This window comes from Crinia signifera, chromosome 7 (assembly GCF_055691185.1).
Source record: "Crinia signifera chromosome 7, ASM5569118v1, whole genome shotgun sequence".
Lineage (NCBI taxonomy): Eukaryota > Metazoa > Chordata > Amphibia > Anura > Myobatrachidae > Crinia > Crinia signifera.
The window spans coordinates 100,619,162-100,638,608 of record NC_139223.1 but is presented as its reverse complement, the minus strand read 5'-3'; the positions used below and the strand labels follow the sequence as shown (position 1 = coordinate 100,638,608).

At 41.1% G+C, this 19,447-nt stretch overlaps 1 protein-coding gene across 9 annotated transcripts in view; it reads right to left on the bottom strand.

Moving 5' to 3' along the window:
• Nucleotides 1-19,447, bottom strand: part of KALRN (kalirin RhoGEF kinase) — an 856,470-nt gene that overhangs the window by 400,685 nt on the left and 436,338 nt on the right. For all 9 annotated transcript variants that reach the window (XR_014450786.1, XM_083153542.1, XM_083153544.1 and 6 more), the window contains 4 exons: nucleotides 9,435-9,554; nucleotides 8,665-8,883; nucleotides 7,089-7,238; nucleotides 5,967-6,081 (listed from right to left, as the gene is read on the bottom strand). Coding sequence is in view for 8 of the 9 variants with exons in the window: in XM_083153542.1 (XP_083009668.1) it covers nucleotides 5,967-6,081; nucleotides 7,089-7,238; nucleotides 8,665-8,883; nucleotides 9,435-9,554 (604 nt within the window). In the remaining variant the exon portion in view is untranslated. The remainder of the gene's footprint in view (nucleotides 1-5,966; nucleotides 6,082-7,088; nucleotides 7,239-8,664; nucleotides 8,884-9,434; nucleotides 9,555-19,447) is intronic.

Genomic DNA, 19,447 nt, shown 5'->3' with positions numbered 1-19,447 from the left:
CGTCAAATGTTAATGCGTCCTACAATGCACCCATCGCCAAAAGCCACTACTTGGCTAACCGGCGGTAAAAATGGATGTTTCAGGTGTGCAACCTGTACGACCTGCCGATCAATGATTGTCGGCACGACATTCCCCCACCCACATAGCGGTGAGAAAATTAAAATACGGAAGAAGCTCTTGTGCACAATGGACTTTGTCATCTACATTCTGATGTGTCCGTGTGGTCTATACTATACCGGCCTGACGTCCAGATGCTTTCGAGAACGTATGGCCAACCACCGTACCTCAATTAGGGCTGCATATGCTACAGGTAGCTCCGATAAACCGGTGGCTAGACACTTCCTACAAATGGGACATCAGATTTCCTCGCTACGCTGTATGCTGATCGACCATGTCCCCAAGGACCCCAGAGGTGGCAACCGTGAGTTGAAACTTAAAAAACTTGAGGCAAGGTGGATCTCTCGCTTGAATACTATCGACCCTAAGGGTCTGAATGAATACAATCATCTTAACATCTTTCTTCAATAAACAATGATAAAATCTTGGTTTTCATTTTTGGACTGCACTCATACTACCGGACTGACATAAAAACCACTGGCATCAACCAGTATTCTTTTCTATTTTTCTCTATTTTTTCTCATTTTTATTTATTTTTAATTTTTTTTCTATTTTTCATTATTTTTTATAGCCACTGGTTAATAGTGTGACACAGGATTTCTGTTATGCTGTGCCACCATTGTTGTCTCTCAATATGTTAAGTGTTGTCTGTGCTTTATATGTATTTTATCTTATTGCTGCACGATATACAGCCCCCTGCCATATCGCTATGCACAGCTGTATTTCGATTTGCCTTCACATTACTTCCTATATGTGCGTTTCACAGTGCTGAGGCACTGGAACGCATTATGCATTTCCGGGTTCTGGTGTGTGCTATCACCCTGACTTCCGTTTTCAGCTCCTGCATTATTTCGCTCCCGCTGAGCCAAGGCTCACTCAGCGTTCCACCCATTGAATGGGGTGGAACGCATGACGCACTTCCTTTATCGCGTGCGTGTCACCACCCGGACTTCCGGGTTTGAATACAGCGCACATTATAGCGTGTTTTCTTCTATTTAGTAAGTTGCTTATTCTTTGCCTATTATTCTACATATGCTCTATTGACCAGCAGTTCTAGTATGCTTCCCTATACTCTGTTTATTGCAATTATATGATGTTTGGAGCATTGATTATGTGTGTCAGCAACGCTGACCTATCACAGACTGCATTGCACAGCTGTGTTGGCTAATTTGGCTGGGGGTGTATATAAGTGTGCTTGGCATTATGTGTCAGTGTTACTTTGCCTTCTCTGGTGTACCTTTGGATTTACCCTGTGTGTCTTGACAAAGGCCCCATGTGGGTCGAAACGTCGACTAGTATGTATGACCATTAAAATTTGCTGACTTTTGCTGCTATGGTGAGTGCCCTCGCTTTTCATTAAGCACTTGGAAATATATATATATATATATATATATATATATATATATATGAGAGTCAGAGGGTGCCTTCTGGTGCAGTATGTTAATATTATACACGGGTCCCTTCACCTTTAGTGAGAATCACCCTAAATTTCACACAAGTACCGTTTTTAGTGGTCTCCAAACCACTCTTGTATAAGCTCGATTCGCAATATGTCCCCAGATTACTGGAAAGTCTGGTCCCTCCAAGGCCCACAGATTTTTCACCAGTTAGACATACATCATAATTGAAGGGAAAAAAAAGGAATAGCAATAGCGTGATATTGTAACATACACAGTTTATTCACGCAAATGATGACAAAAAATGCCCGTACAGTGTAAAAACATTAAAAAGCTTATCTGGAGTATCGGTGAGGTCAATCTTTCTTCATCACCATAAAGCCAGAGTCCCCTCTACGCGTTTCATCCCCCACCAACACGGCTTGGACTTCCTCAGGAGTGTAATCCATAGGAGCTCCCAGGCTCCTATTTATACCTCTCTAAATGGGTAGCTAATCAGACTAGGAATCCCGCCAAAACCAGGCCTTCCACTTCCGTTTGCGGCCCTATGGAACGCATATCACGCCCTTCCGGGTGTCCTTTGGTCCGCACACTACTTCTGGTGCCGTCACATTACTTCTGGGTTTTTTTCTGATGTAGGTTTAAATCTAAGAATCAATTTTACCCATCTTAGAGAGGTTTATATATATAATATATATATATTCCTAGTTACATGAGATTTTTAATTTTTTTTATTTGTGTATATAATTTATTAAATATGTAGATGGAGATTAAAAGGAGAAATAAACTCTGCTGAACTTTGTTGGCCACAAGGATTCTAACCTGTGGATAGCATAGGCAGTGGTTCTGCTGCTGAGCTGAAACGATACTGAGTGAGCCATTTAGCTCTATGTATGTAACATATCAAATTTCGCGTGCATTAGTCTTTCTATGGAATGACTTTAGACACACTTTTCTATGTGTTTTTCCTTTGTGTCTCTGTAGTATAATAGGATGCCATTCCTCAATTCTTTCATTTACATCGTTATTATTGGTATTATTGATGTATATGAAAAATAAATTAATTATTTTTATTTCTATATCTGTTTCACATTTGTTTTTTTCTTTCCCCTTTTTTGGTAAACACTCTTATAATGTTTATAATTGTTATGGACATTATATAATTATACTGTACAATGAAGTGCAGTACCTCTATTAAGTACAAGAATACCTCTATTAAGATTAATGTTTTATAACAATATATGTACACCATGGAAAATAGCATTACAGATATGTAATAAGTGCTTCTGCTAAAATTGAACCTGCTAAGGGTTAATTAACAACCTGGACATCTCTTGAAAGCACTAATTAGTATTCAGATACGATTGGATGACAGCCATTTAAATAGCATGGCTTACAAACCCTCTTCACTTTCCTTCTGAAGAAACCGCTGCTTACTGGTATAGCGGAGAAACGCGTCAAGGAACAAAACCAGCCTGCACTCCTTGTGCTAACAAAATACAGCTGATCCTGAGCAACCTTAAAAATCTCTTCTCAACATCCAAGCCGGTCTATGCTTCATTGATCCACAGGAATCTCCCCAGTGCTTCGCCATCTACAGCAACATCCGGCGTCCGACTGGTAATTCAAGCTATTGCAGCCTGGGTGAGTCTATGTGCACTGTGTCAAACATCCGTTGATTCCTGGCATTACAGCAGCCTCCATCTGCGCTGTTTGCCGAAGACGGACGGCTCGCCCCCTTTATAGCGCCACACCAGCGGGTCGTCAACAGGTGGAGACCACTGACAGGGGAGCTGTCTGTAAATCATACAGAGCACAGCTAAATACCGGCTATTACTACATTGTTGGCTAATTGAAAAGGAATTGATCTTTGTTGATCTTTGTTGGTTGCTCAAAGGGAGCTATCAGTTTATATTACTCCCACTCTTCATATGAGGAGAATTTCTATGAACTATATAATAAAAGGACAATCAGCTGTTTAAAACAGTTTCTCAAAACTTTTCAATAGGAGTGTATGCAATAATATTATATATATTTTTTATATACCTATTTTTATGAGTCTATACCATTGGTACAATTTTATATTGTGTGTTATCATTTAGTAATAAATTCATTTTGATTATATCCAATTGTGTGGCGCTCTCTTGATATATGCGAGTAATTGCATATATATTTTCCTCTACTTATTGTGTTTCAATTTAACAAATTACCCAATTTGTCTTTGGGAGCAGCCAATCATTATATTAATATTAACATCACTTATGTAATTTTTCCCTTCCCTTTTTTCCCTTAAGGGTGAGCTCAATACTTGCGCCCGATTGGGTTTTTTTCTTAAACCTTAGCTTTTAGTGTTAGCTAAGCTGGTGGCCTGAGGCTGGGGACATGGTATAGAGGACCATTGGGAATAAAAGTTCAACAATTTGGTGACCACAACACAAGTGTAGACAACAAGGTACCTTGAGAAAAAGGCCTATTGGTCTTGTAACGCGTTGGCGAGGAGGAAAGAGGATGGATCACGACAGACCTATACCAGGTGAAAGCCATCAGGGACGCCTGCATTTGCCACACTTGCTTTGTTGTCTACACTTGTGTTGTGGACCAACACACACTCGGTGAGAGTCTGCTGTGCTATACCCACATTGTTATGTTATATTTTTAATAAAAATGTTATTATAATATACCAGTCTTCTTTTATATATTTACTGGACAAGCTTTGAACCCTCACGGTGACGTTACCACCCCTTAAGGATACGTGATATGTCTACCCTAAAAAATAGACCACCTTAACGGGTACGAGTCCAGTTAAAACCAAATCCTGGAAAAGTGTTTCTTATCTGGTGTTCTCAATTGTATTGCACTATTTTGTGTTTTTCTTCTTTCTTTTGGGTAAAACTAAGAGAATCAGGAAAAGAGAGAAATTGTCTGCGCCCATGTATGTGTTCAAGTTTTAGTATCTGTGATGTACAGATGGAGCTGGCCTCATGCTTGCAGGGGCAGGCGATAGAAATGGGGGGCACGCGCCCACGAGACGCTCAAGCGATCTGTTTTGACGGATCTCCCCGTTGGTCCTTGCCACCTCATCACCAGTCCCCTAACCAGTCCCCATTTCCTAACCCTGCCTGTCTCCCTGAAGCGTGGATGGGCAGGGACCCGCTGCCCAGCCACCGACTGACTGAAGGCCCATACACACACAAAGATGTGTCAGTAATGACCCATCGTTAACTACCATCTTTCATTTTCACCCTTGAAGTGAAAATGATCGACCTCAGCATTGCAGGTGATCACTGGTGCACGACGGCTGACAAATGACCACAAACGATGCAGGACCTTTTCTATTGAAAAAACAAACAATGTTAACGACCATAGCCAAATTGACCTGCATGCATTGACGATGGCTATGGTCTTTAACGACCCGCGGGTACGCGCATCGTTTGTAGTCGTCCATCATTCACAGCATAAACACTAGACGATGTTAAAAGATTCACCTCCTAAACGACCCTGAACGAAGTCGTTCTGGGTTGTTCAGGAGGTGATTTATAATGGGGTCGTTCATCCTCATTAAGAAGACATCGTAGTGTGTGTATTGGCCTTGAGACGCGCATGCGTGCGTGCGTGAGACGCTTGTGCTTCCCAGTTTAATGGAGTCCCTCTCCATCTCTATATTGTACTTTGTTCCTGTGTGATGGTGGAGTTCTGAAGGTGACATGAAGGAAAGATCGAGCATGCACTGACTGCTGTTCATATACAGTTAGGTTGTTCTGAATATCAGTTTGTATCACAAGGAGTTCCAGTTTCATTATATAAACAAGTTATACCACAAATAGCTTTCCGGTGTGTGCCTATGATTGAAGCATAACTCCAGAGGTGATCCTAACTGTGTGGGTAAAGCACTCTATGCCAACACTAATGTCCATAGGCCCCATTTTATTAGCAGCCCCCACTCCCCCAATCTGTCACTATATATGCAAATGTGGATAAGACTTCCCTCCCCTAGAGTCAATTTAACCCCCCCCCCCCACCCCCCGAAAAATATTACTTCCCTGTGGCATTGTCCCTCCCTCTAGAAGAGTATACAGTGGAGCATAGGACAAGTCAGACTGCAGTGGGTTGTCTGCATTTGCCAAGTTTTGTGTATTAGTGATCAGGGGGCCCAGGTGATGGAGCAGCAGGAGGAAACTCGTTCTGCACATGTGAAAAACAGACTTCTACATTTGCAGTCAAGGAATGAACAGGGAGCTACTATCACATGTATTACCAACCTTTAACAGTAAACTAAAACCTGTGAAGGTATGTGTTTAGATTACAATTGTGTATTCTATGTATCTGTAATCCGCTATTACTAAAGAAGAGTTTGTGAAGCAAACAATCACACATCTACTTCACTTTTAGCTTTTCTTAGGTAGACTTTCCACACCTCAGCACAAAAAATGTAAAGTAACAGCACACGCTCACCTTTCACTTGTTGTTCAGGGCCTCGTGTGTGAGGGGCCACCCCAGGCATACTGACATTGTTACGGTGAATATACTTTAAAAACACTTCAGCATTCCTCCGTGCCAGCGTACATGCCTATGGAAGATATACTGTATGTGAACACAATAGAACACTAAAATGAGTTAGTTCAATATGACAAACAAATCGTCACCCTACAGCTGTCAAACTGATAGCTGCAGGAGGTGGAACGGTAAGTGCTGCTGATACATATCCTACATTTGCCATGCACATAACTTCCGCAGATACCACCTCCCCCATAACGACCATTCATACATCCCCCCCCGTAACCAGTGAAGTTTCTTCCCTCACAAAACTGTTCACAAATTGTCAGGATGTTATCATTGTTACCATCAAAGGACTTCTCCTTTCCCCAGTGCTCGCAGTCGCTGCATGACCCAGGAGTCACTCGGCGGCTGCAGGGATGTACATACATGATGTAGACACCCGCCCCGAGCAGACGGACCCTCACAGCATTTCTATGGACGCGCCCACAATGCTGGGTGTCAACCGCGGAATCAGGCCACCCCACGTCTGTCAGTCAGGCTGCGAGCGTCTCGGCAAGGGAGAAATTTGCCAAATGCGCTCACAGTGAGGCCCTGCACATGCGCATTATAGAAACTGCGCATGCATAGTAGGCCCACCATCCACAAGGGGCCAAATTCAGACCTGTGCATGCAGGTCAGTGTTTAATGTAAATTGGCCTAATGGTTACCATTACTGCCTCACAGCACTAATGTATTAGTTATAGTTCACACAAGGATTTAGTTTTTATGCTCTCCAAGTTTGTGCAGGTTTCCTCCCCTAATCCAAAAACATACTGTAGTGGGGTTTTATTTAGCTTCTGAAAAAAACACGTGGTAGGGACTATAGTCTGTAAACTCCACTGGGGCACCATCGATGTCAATAACTAAATATACACTGTAAAACATTGCAGAATAAGTGTGTGCTATGTATATAATAGTTAATAAATATATACATTTTAAAATGAGCAGATATATGAAAAGATCTAAAAACAATAATTTTGTTTGTTTATAAAGTTTGATTAAAAATGGATGCAAAAAATTGCCAAAATCCGTATTGACCTTGAGGAATGCCTCCTTCTGTTCCAGGTGCTTGCTGATGAGTGGCATAACATGGTCAATGTCAGTTGTTGGCCCCAGTTTATCATGTCCGCGACACCAGTCCTCATCCCTCCGGTATTCCTGCTCCAGACTTTCTAGGACACTGCACACCTGTATCAGAATGGGATAGGTTACACACAGTGCTATTTTTCAGCAGGAACTCAGTTCCTGAACCTATAATTAAATATGACATAATTAGGAACTGGCTTCCTGAACCTGTTCTAGGCCAAAATGTACTTTCCATAAGAATTTTTATTTTAAAGTCACCTGTGAGGGCCTTTGTTTCTAAATACAATATATACATCGCTCTGTCTATTTTTATTTAATTGATCCACCCCCAGACCTGGAGTTCCTGGACTTATTTTTCCAGAAAAACAGTACTGGTTACACATACTGTATGTTCAGGTGTAGTATCTGGTCTCTATCATGTCTTCGATTCTCATGTCTATTATCATAATATCAAAAAGCCTGAAACCTCTTGGGGTTTGGAAAACACCAAGCCATATAAATAAAGGTTTGAAAGTCAACACACAGCATTAAAAACAGAAATAGTGTACCAGCGCAGGCTGAAAAAAGATGGTGAGAACAGTATCCTTTACAAAAAATGTATTATTATAGTTAATACTAAAGCTGTAAAAATGGAATTCGATTTAAAATTGTTAATTAATAATAAAAGAATATAATATAATAAAATGTGTGGACAATCAATAGTGTACAGAATACATCACAATGCAAACTGGCATTTGTATAGGCATATTACCATGCGGACATCAATCAATGGATCCCATGAGTAGCAGATAACCAGGTGGCCAAATATGTCCCAAAAACCCAAGATGAAATGGGTTCCTCTGAGAGGAAGGATGGTAGACCTGGATTGTTTTCCGGATGGGTAAATTTTGCAGATGGATAGTGGATGTCCTGAGTGCATGTGATGCCGTGATGTTGGTGAGAAGAAAGTCCGCTTTTAAAAAGAGCTCAACGCGTTTCACTGGGATTAGCCTCCCAGCTTCTTCAGGAGCAAAGTACTTTGCAGGTGTACCATCCTTCCCCTCAGAGGAACCATTTTCATCTTGGACTCTGTTTTTGGGACATATTTGGCCACCTGGTTATCTGCTACTCATGGGATCCATTGATTGATGTCCGCATGGTAATATGCCTATACAAATACCAGTTTGCATTGTGATGTATTCTGTACACTATTGATTGTCCACACATTTTATTATATTATATTATTTTATTATTCATTAACAATTTTAAATCGAATTCCATTATTACAGCTTTAGTATTAACTATAATAATACATTTTTTTGTAAAGGATACCGTTCTCACAATCTTTTTTCAGCCTGGTACACTATTTCTGTTTTTTCCTCTACACATTTGGGACCTGACAAATCCCAGTACCAGCCGCAGTTAGTAGCGCATTGATCAAACCCTGTTTCCTGCACAGCAATAAAAGGTTCCTAGCCAATCTACTGTTATATATATAAGAGAGAACACCCCATCTGCCTGTCCTGGATTGTTGTATGGATTTTCTAACCTGTTCTGAGGTCTTATAGAAAGCCACTGAAGCATTGACCAGCTTGAGCCTATCTTCCATCTTCAGCATCAGTTGCTGCCAATGTAGCGCCACCTTCTCAGCACACTCTCGAATCGCATCAGCATCATAATGCCCGGCCTGGAGCAATGCCTCTGCTTTCTGCTGGACTTGCAGGGCACTCTGGTGGGTTTTCTGTAGGGAGCTTGCATGAAATAGGGACTATACATACAAGTAGTGGTATGTGGACAAGGGTGGGATTGAAGAATATGGGAATAAGTTAGAGCAATGTACTGTATGTTATGGTAACATATTGACAAATTCCTAATATACAAACTCCTATGAAAATAACGCTACCGACTCCATGAACTATCTATTTCCACTATAAAGTCCTCATCAAACAAGAAGTAATCTAGGGGGTATTCTGAAGTGCGGGTTGAAGTGGAGATGTTGCCCATAGCAACCAATCAGATTCTACTTATTATTTACCTAACACCTTCTAGTTGATAATAGCTAGAATGTGGTTGCTATGTGAAATATCGCAACTTCTATAAACTCATGCTTTATTAAATATAACCCCAGGTGACCCCAGGATAATCAAAATTGCTAGTTGCTGAACTTGTCTCCATGTCATACAACATTATGGAAGCATTTTAGTACTATAAGCAATCAATAAACACACTCATAGCTAAACTGGAGAAATGTATTTAAAAATATTTATGGTATTGCTGTCTTTCCTGCCCAGTCAGCAGCAAATAGCTATTTACAGTCACCTCAATGGCCATCTGGAACTGCTCGTGTTCTCTCTGGAGCTGCTCAGCTTCTGACAGCGAACTGGCATTAACGAGACTGGCGTTCAACATGGACTCCCCATTACGAATCCATCCCAACACCTGAAAGAGAGATGACAGCCGACGTGTTATATAATAATGGAGTATATCCCCTGCAAAGTGTATATTCATGTCTCCAGACACTGGAGATTATCGCATAATGTTATAACAATAAATGATTTATATAGATTGGTCTTCATACATCATTGCTAGTTGAACCCAATCATTGCTAGTTGGCTTACCTGGGCTTGTGAGACTCTGCTGTCGCTGAGCATCGTTTTTGCTAAAAAATTTCTCTAAGGGGGTATTTATTTGGTGCCAATTTTTCGCCTAGGTCATGCAGTCTGTTATCGATCCGCTCCCTTGTATGTTCATGCACAGAAAACAGAGGGGGGCATAAACAACTAATGGTAGCAAACATCATCTGTCTGTGGAGGTGTAAACATTGGCTGATTATAATGAGTGATGTCTTCAGAAGGGCTAAAATTTGTGATTTCGCTCATTACATCTCCCAGTGTGTACGGGTCTTAAAACAGCATTGTCTGCAAATGAAGACACCTGAAATGATCACATTTACACAGAAACCGGCAGCTTACTTGCGCCAGGCATCTCACACTGTGTACGTAGCCTATTGAAGCTAGATGTATGAGGACACATATGTAGTCACATGAAATGCGGTATATATATATATATATATATATATATTTCTTCACAAGGTCCGGCACTGCCTGTACACATACAAAGATAAACTTGCCCGGGTGCTCGTCCACTAGAGAGCGTTTGTTGCTGACCACATATAGAAATCCCAAATGAAACACGTCACTCCGGGTCTCTTATAAACAAAAGTGTGATTTACTGTGTGAGCCATTGGCATATATGTGGACTATTACCTCCAGCCCTGCATGCAAGCCACAGTGACCTACCTAAAGGACACAACTATGCTGCTATCTAGACTGGCTAGCATAGAAACCCTTCCAGAGAACATGGTCATGGCATGTGTGGATGTTACGAACTTATACACATGCATCCCGCATGAACAGGGACTACAAGCCACCAAGGAGCTGATCACGGACAATCCATTATACACAGGCCCACAAATTGATTTTTTCCTTAAATTATTGGAATTCACTTTAACCCATAACTGCTTTTTACATGATGGTCAATTTTTTAACCAAAACTCTGGGTGTGCAATGGGATCACCGGCAGCACCTGTCTATGCAAACACTTTTATGTATGGTGTGGAGAACGAGCTTTTTTTCAGAGATGTCAATATTAATGCTAAGATATTTTTATATCTTAGATATATTGACGACATTATCATCTTCTGGACAGGGACAGAGGAGGAACTAGAGGAAGTCCTACAAGCCCACAATGCCTCCCCGAGCCCAGTGAAATTGACACATATCATGAGTCGTGTCAAAATCAATTTTTTGGATGTACAGATAGAAGTGAAGGATGGTGGCTTGATAACACAATTGTATTCCAAGCCTACCGACCGTAACACTATATTACATAAACAGAGTTTTCATCCAGACCACACCCTCAGACCACGACCTCATAAAAGCTAGAGATAAGGCCAGCAGGGTGAGTCGACATGAGCTGTTGACACATGCCAAAAAGGATAAAAATAAGAAAGAGCAACAATCCTTCATGTGGGTGACCCACTTTACCAACAAAAGTCCTGATATGGTAAAACAAATCAAAACAATCTGGCCCATACTGTAGTTAACAGTGACCCCGATCTAAAAAGTCTAAAAGGGGCACGATTAATACCAAGTTACATCAGGGGTCCAAACCTGAAGGACATCCTGGTAAAAACAGACATCATGGGGAGAGGTTTGAATAAACCCACACATTTTCTCTCCAGAAAAGCAGGATGTTACAGATGTCTCGGATGTGCCACCTGCAGCCACATGGTTGTAGGTGACACTTTCAGACACCCATATTCGGGAAAGGCATACAAAATCAGATATGCCTTGACATGCACCACAAGGCACGTTGTGTACCTCATTTCGTGCCCGTGTGGCCTACATTACGTAGGCAAGACGGTGACACAGTTCAAGGAGAGGATGGCCCAACACAGGGCAGCCATAAGGGCCGCCTTATCCAGTGGGACTAGCGAACAAGCAGTGGCCCGTCACTTTGCCTTGGCAAAGCACAACATCGCGGCACTAAGGTACCGGATGATTGATCACATCCCAGCCTCCCTAAGGGGTGGATATAGAGACAAGCAGTTGCTACGCATGGAGAGCAAGTGGATATACAAGCTCAATACAGTTAGCCCACACAGGCTTAATGAAGCCAATCATCTTGGGTGCTTTTTATAATAAGGGTGGCTATATTCCTCACCAAAATAATAGAGAGGTCCATACTGAAGGGGCCATCTTGTTAACAGACCCAACAACAAAGTGGTATAAGAATAAATACAAACCCAGTGGATAATTAAATTATTTAACAGCAATAAAGTGAGACTGCTATTTATGAGAATGGAACATCAACAGCATGAATGCTGTGAGTTCAACACAAATAAGACAAGATCACATTTAATAATAGGATATCAGATTACTTATTCACCTAATATAACACAGTTGGTTTTGTTTTTTGGCACGTTTTTTTGATCTGTTTGATTTGCAGTTTTTTTTGGGTAAGATCATGATACTAGTGGTGCGTGTCAACATAGGGGGGATGTCGATTGGAGAGAACTGGTTGAATCACGCCGACCCACCAAGAGTGGACACGGCGGGACTCATACTCAGGGAGCATTGACACACCCCCCGTGTGATATACACCATGAAAGATAATGATTTAATAGTCAGGATACTTGTTTGTATAGTTAGTAGAGGTCTAAAAAGACTTGTAAGTGTAATTGTATGTATATATGTTAATTGTTTATTGTCTGAAGCCAATGTCAATAGACACAAAAGACACAATGTGCACAAAAACACTAGTGCCATCTAGTGATCATATAATATATCACATAGAGCACAATACATAATGCTCACGTGACAGATGCAAATAATTAGATGCATTTTCTTTATTATAAACACAGAATATAGATAAAATAAGATAACTAACACGTCGGGGCACACTAATAATGATTTTGCAACTGTCTCTTATTTTTCAGATACACAACACAGTGCATCGCAGTGTTGCCCGTCTAACATGACAATCCTGGACGGCGACACGTCATTTCCGGGAGACAAACCCGGAAGTGAGACGGAGAACGCGCCGGTGGACGGATGTGAGAGTGGGCAGCACCGGGATGGGTAAGTTACACACAGGTATAAATATATATATATATATATATATATATATATATATATATATATATATATAATGTAAAACATTAAATTAGAGGCTGCATATAGTTTTTTTTTCTATACATTTATTAATTTTAGAATCAGCACCCATTATAAATAAAAACAATACGGAGCATTCTTTAAAAAATAACCATAAGAGAGACATTGGGGAACAGTGATCACAATATGATCGGGTTTGATTAAAATTTTAACAATTATATTGTAGCAACTAGGTCCCAAAATTTCAGAAAGGCAAACTTTGGTAAGTTTGAGGAGTCTTTAAAGGATATAAACTGAAAGGAATTATTTAGAGGTATGTATACTACTAAAAGGTGGCAAACTTTGAAAAAAAAAATACTGCAGGATGGCACATATAAATGTATTCCTAGAGTAAATAAAATAACAAATTCCAAAAGCAGACCAATATGGCTTAACAGCAAAGTCAAATTTGAAATGGCTAAAATAAGGAGGGCATTTAAACAGGAAGGGACACCCAAATAATTTGCCGCATATAAAGAATGTAATAAGAAATGTAAAAATACAATCAAGATGGCTCAATTAGAGACAGAACAAAAAATAGCCGCAGATAGCAATTGTAATCTCAAAATATTATAAAGTTATATAAACGGGAAATGGTTAAGGAAGGTCAATATTGTCCCACTACAAAATAAGCAGGGTACCCTGCTAATAGAAGAAAAAGAGAAAGCAGAAATTTTCAGTGAATTTATTGCTTTGGTATTTAAGGGAAGAATCTTCTGAGGTTCTCCCACAGATTGAAGTAACAAATCTCCTGGCTCAGACAAAATACACACTAGAATGCTAAAAGAATAGAGTTATGTCATAGCACTACCATTATATTTGTTATTCAATTAATAAACTTGGGGGCATTACCAAGGGACTGGTGTATAGCTGATGTAGTACCAATATGGACAAAAGGTAGCAAAACCAAATTATAGACTGGTCAGCCTTACATCCATTGTGGGGAACATACTATAAGGAATAATAAGAGATAGTATTCAAATTTTCTCAGAACAGGAGAAGATAAGTGAGACTCAGCATGGATTTGCAAAAAATAGATCAGGCCAGACTAATTTAATTATCTTCTATAAAGAAGTCAGTAGGGGGGAGGACTTAGGGAAAGCTAACATTTTTGACACGGTGCCTCCTAAAAATATATTAATAAAACTAGGTAACTTAGGGGTAAGATATAAAATTTGTAATTGAATTAAAAACTGGTTACACAATCGGGGACAGAGATGGCCCCGATTGCTGGGGTAAGGTCCAACGTGGAGTTGTGCAAGGTTCAATATTGAGATCCACATTGTTATACTATACTCATTAACCCCTTCAGTGGTACTCCCGAGAATTGCACAGATTGGCAAACTCGGATAATTCTTGGGAGTGCAACAGCCTGCGCTCCCTCCCGCTGGGCAGTGCTGCTGTGCCGAGCACTGAGATCAGCTCCACGGTCAGCTTTAAAAGAACATAAATGAATTGGAACAAATACAGAGAAGGGCGACTAAACTAGTTAACCCCTTCCTGACAGAGCCTGTTTTTGCCTTCCTGACAGAGCCCTTTTTTTCAATTCTGACATGTCTCACTTAAGTGGGGATAACTTTTTTTTGCTTTTACTTATCCCAGTGATTTTGAGATTGTTTTTTCGTGACACATTGTACTTCAAGTTAGTGGTAAATTTTCGTCGATACAGTCTGTGTTTTTTTGTGAAAAATACCAAAATATCGTGAAAAAATGGAAAATTTTGCGATTTGCAAAATGTTAAATTTTCTGCTTGTGAGACAAATAATCTTACCACTCAAAATAGTGAATAACTAACATAGACCATATGTCTACTTTATGTTTCCATCATTATTTCAACCTCATTTTCATTTTTTTGGACACTAGGAGGCTTAAAATATGAATAGCAAATTCTCAAATTTTCAAGAAAATTTCAAACACTGATTTTTTTAGGGACCAGGTCAGTTATGATGTGACTTTGAGGGACTTGTATGTGAGACACCCCCATAAATGATGCCATTTCAAAAACTGCACCCCTCACAGTATTCAAAACAGCATTTTGGAAGTTTGTTAACCCTTTAGGTGTTTCACAGGAATTAAAACAAAGTGTAGGTGAAATTTCAAAATTTCATTTTTTTTTCGGATTTTCAATTTTAATACATTTTTCTAAGGAACACAGTAGATTTTACTAGAGAAATGTGACTAAAAATTGATTCCCCCAATTCTTTGGTTTTCATAAATATCCTATATGTGGCCCTAGTATGCACGGTGACCAAACCACAGGCTTCATAATAGAAGGAGCACCTACTTGATTTTGGAGCCTCCTTTTTATGAGATTATTTTTTAGGCACCATGTAGGTTTCTAGGCACCATAAAATGCTAAAAGTTAGGTACCCCCCCACAAGTGACCCCATTTTGCAAACTACACCCTTCAGGGAATTCATCAAGGGGTATAGTGTACATTTCAAACCCCCAGGGGTTTCACCAATTGTGGTACAACTGGGCAGTGAAAATGAAAAAAATAAATTTTTCATTTTCACAGCTCAGTTGTATCAAAATTGGTGAAACCCCGGGGGGTTTGAAATGTACACTATACCCCTTGATGAATTCCCTGAAGGGTGTAGTTTGCAAAATGGGGTCACTTGTGGGGGGGTTCCACTGTATGGGTGTTTCGGGGGTCATTCAACCAGAATCTGTGCTGCAAAATCCAAAAATCACTCCTTCCCTTCTGAGTCCTGCCATGCACCCAACTGGTATTTTTTGGTCACATGTGAGGCATTGCCGTACTCGGGAGAAATTGGGGCACAGATTTTGGGGTGCTTTTTCTCCTTCATACCTTGTGAAAATTAAAAATTTTGAGCCAGAACTGCATTTTTCTGTAAAAAAATGTAATTTTTTACAGAAAAATGCAGTTCTGGCTCAAAATTTTTAATTTTCACAAGGAATGAAGGAGACAAAGCACCCCAAAATCTGTGCCCCAATTTCTCCCGAGTACGGCAATGCCTCACATGTGACCAAAAAATACCAGTTGGGTGCATGGCAGGACTCAGAAGGGAAGGAGTGATTTTTGGTGGTGGAATGAATGGTGGGTGCTATGTCGCATTAGCAAGACCCCCGAAGCACCAATACAGTGGAACCCCCCCACAAGTGACCCCATTTTGGTCACCAGCTTTGGGATGGGGGCTGGCGCTGCGGCTGGCGGGGGGGTGGGAGCGGTGCTGGCGCTGCGGCAGCCGGGTGGGTGGGAGGGAGGGGGGCTGCCGGGTGGGAGGGGGGGGGGCTGGCGATCGGTGGTGATCGGTGCTGTACAGCACCGATCACTGTGTTACCGAGCGGCTTAGCCGCCGGTAACACAGAAAACGCTGCAATTGGCTGTTCACATTTGAACAGCCAATCGCAGCGATCGCCGCGAGGGGGGATGTCTGCTGTCAGGGACAGCAGACATCTCCAAACTGTCACCGCGTCTATAGACGCGGTGACAGTAAAACCATGACGTATATATACGTCTTCGGTCGGGAAGTACCTCCCGACCATGACGTATATATACGTCATATGTCGGGAATATCTATGTATATATATGTGTGTGTGTGTGTGTGTGTGTGTATGTATATGTATATATGTGTGTATATATATATGTATATATATATATATATATATATATATATATATACACACATATATATATATATATATGTGTGTGTGTATATATATATATATATATATATATATATATATATATATGTATACACACATATATATACACACACACATATACACATGTGTATATATATATATATATATATATATATAAAATTCAGCTGATTTGATTTATTTTTATTTTTAGCAGCTCATGCTGCTGCTGCTGCTGTGGGTACGGGGGTGGGGGGGGGGAGCGCACGCTGCGTGCGCTCCGGCTGCGACTGCCGGGTGCTGCTGCCCTGGACGGTGAGCTGCCGGGGGGGTGGGAGGGGGTGTCTGCGGATCGGTGGTGATCGGTGCTGCACCGATCACCACCGATTTCTGTGTTACCGAGCGGCATAGCCGCCGGTAACACAGAAATAGCTGTGATTGGCTGTTCACATTTGAACAGCCAATCACAGCGATCGCCGACCGGGGGGGGCACCCCTGCCCCCCCTGGGCGACGAGAGGGGATGTCTGCTGTCAGGGACAGCAGACATCACCTAACTGTCACTGCGTCTCTAGACGCAGTGACAGTTAGAAGCCATGACGTACATGTACGTCAAATGTCGGGAAGTACTTCCCGACCATGACGTACATGTACGTCAAATGTCGGGAAGGGGTTAAAGGTTCTGAATCACTAGAATACAAAGATAGGCTAACCATGCTGAAAATGTTTTCACTAGAGAAATGGAGGTAGATATGATTAGTATGTTCAAATACAGGATTGGGAATCATAAGAAACTGGAAGATATGTTGATCAGTAACAGGGCGATAGTTAGGACATGTGAGCATATACTGAGGCTTGAGAAAAAGAAACTCCATACTGAATTACGGAGGGAATGCTTTACCATAAGAACAGTAAAATTCTGGAACTCATTGCTGGAGTGGGTGGTTATAGCGGGATCAGTATGAAATCACGGCGGTCGGAATACCGACCGCCGCAATGCCAACAGGGGGAGGGTGTGGATCACCCTCCTTTGTCAGTCATGATTTTGACCGTATCCCGTTATAGCGACTACTGTTAATGAATTTAAATCAAAACTGGATAAAGTTTTGGCAACTAAGGGAATCATATAGATATGACTTACTCAAGCCAGTAGTTGTGTACAGCAAACAGTAAGTGTGCATGGTCCACCAATAGGAATACAAAAGGACATATACATGAATCAAGACAGTGAATCATGTCCAATTCACATATCCATATAATATTAAACATTGAAAAGCAACAAATTATATTGAGAGAAATAAAAAAACACACATTGACACAAGGTAAGAGGTAGGGAGGAGGGATAAAAAGTGTTCTAGCCAAGTGACTATAACTCAAATGAAGGCATTTTTATATTCAGCGGAAGATTTGAACTCTAAAGCTGTGTACACACGGGGGCGATAGGGGCTGAAATCGCTGGGAATATGGTCGCCAGTGATTGGAGATGTGCGCTCCAGTTTTCAGCCCCATTCTAATCGCTGGTCGCAGGAGCTTGCTCCTGCGACCAGCTGATTACCTCTGCGGCACTGCCGGCAGAGGTTCCCTTTCATCAGCGACCATCTCTGGTCGCTGATGAAAAGGAGAAACTGAGCAATATATTGCTCAGCCATATATTTCTAGCATAACCAAGGGATCCAAGTGGTAGTAAAGTCTGCACATTTCTCGACACTGATATGTAGGTCTTCCATATGCATACAGAGGTTTATTCTATTAAATCATTCCTTCAAGGAAGGAAGGGCCATTGATTTCCAGTGAACTGGAACAGTCTAACAACTGCTGGACACAGCTGGAAACATTTTAGCCAATATTTAAGGACATCTATATCAGCACCTATAAATTTGGGTGGTTTCAGGTAAGTGTTCTCACATAGATAGGAGATGCGAGGGGCGTGTAAAGTTCGTGCATAAGCCCTCAAAAGTGGTTAATGGTCTACAGCAGGCCAAGTGCACATCCTTTCGTTGCACAAAATGTTGGAGCTCTAGTTACCGCCAAATCTCAGCCGCCAGCAAATCCCATTTGGTCTGGAGGACAGCAAAAGGAAACACCTTTCCGGATTCCACCAGTTGGCCAACTAGAGAAACCCACTGTGCAACCCAGTTGTAAAATAGAGAGCTAGAGCAACCAGGCAGAAAAATCAGGATTCTCAAATAGAGGGGTCAGGGAAGAAAAAGGGAATGAAATCCAAGGATGATTCCGCCATTTATTCCATCTGAACAGGGTGGGACCTATATAGTAGGGTTAGACAGGATAGGCACTTTGGAGCGCCATATGTAAGTGTGTAGAACCATAGAAGTAGAGTGGTTTTAGTGGTAGGCAGCACATTCATTTTTATCACGCTAACATGTTCAAACCAAAACAAAGTCTTATTAGTCCAAGTCTGTAGTTCTAACCTCAATATCTGGGCCAGGGCCAATTCGGTGCCCCAGTCCGTTTATATATGTTTTCCAATAGTGGAAAGGTGCCTATAATACAGAAACACAGTCCATAAGTGATAATCCTTTTTCAATGATGCAACGAGGATTTCATCCAATATTAGTTTTTATTTTGTCCTTCAATGGAGAGTCAATAGTACAATCAGATGCATTAAAAAATGTCCCAACGCGTTTCGTCTTTAAAAAGACTTCATCAGGGGTACCATGATACAATCTTCCGGCCACTCTGGAAAGTTCACAATGAATAGAACTGAAATATGCCCTTGTTCTATCCGAAATATGAAAAAATTCTTAATAGTGAATAAACCGTGAAATATGAAAGTGAAACCTAATGTGACTCTCCCAAAGGTACCGTTTACTCCCACCTAAGATATTAACAGAATATTAATGGGAGGGTCGGTAAGGATAGCAAACAACCTCTCCAAATAGCCTCTGTCTCCTACGACTGTGGTCAGCAGCTTGGTGCTGGTGCAAGACATTATAATGCAAGACATTATATGGGATGAGTAGAACAAACTGCTCTGTGGTTAAGCCGTGGTTATA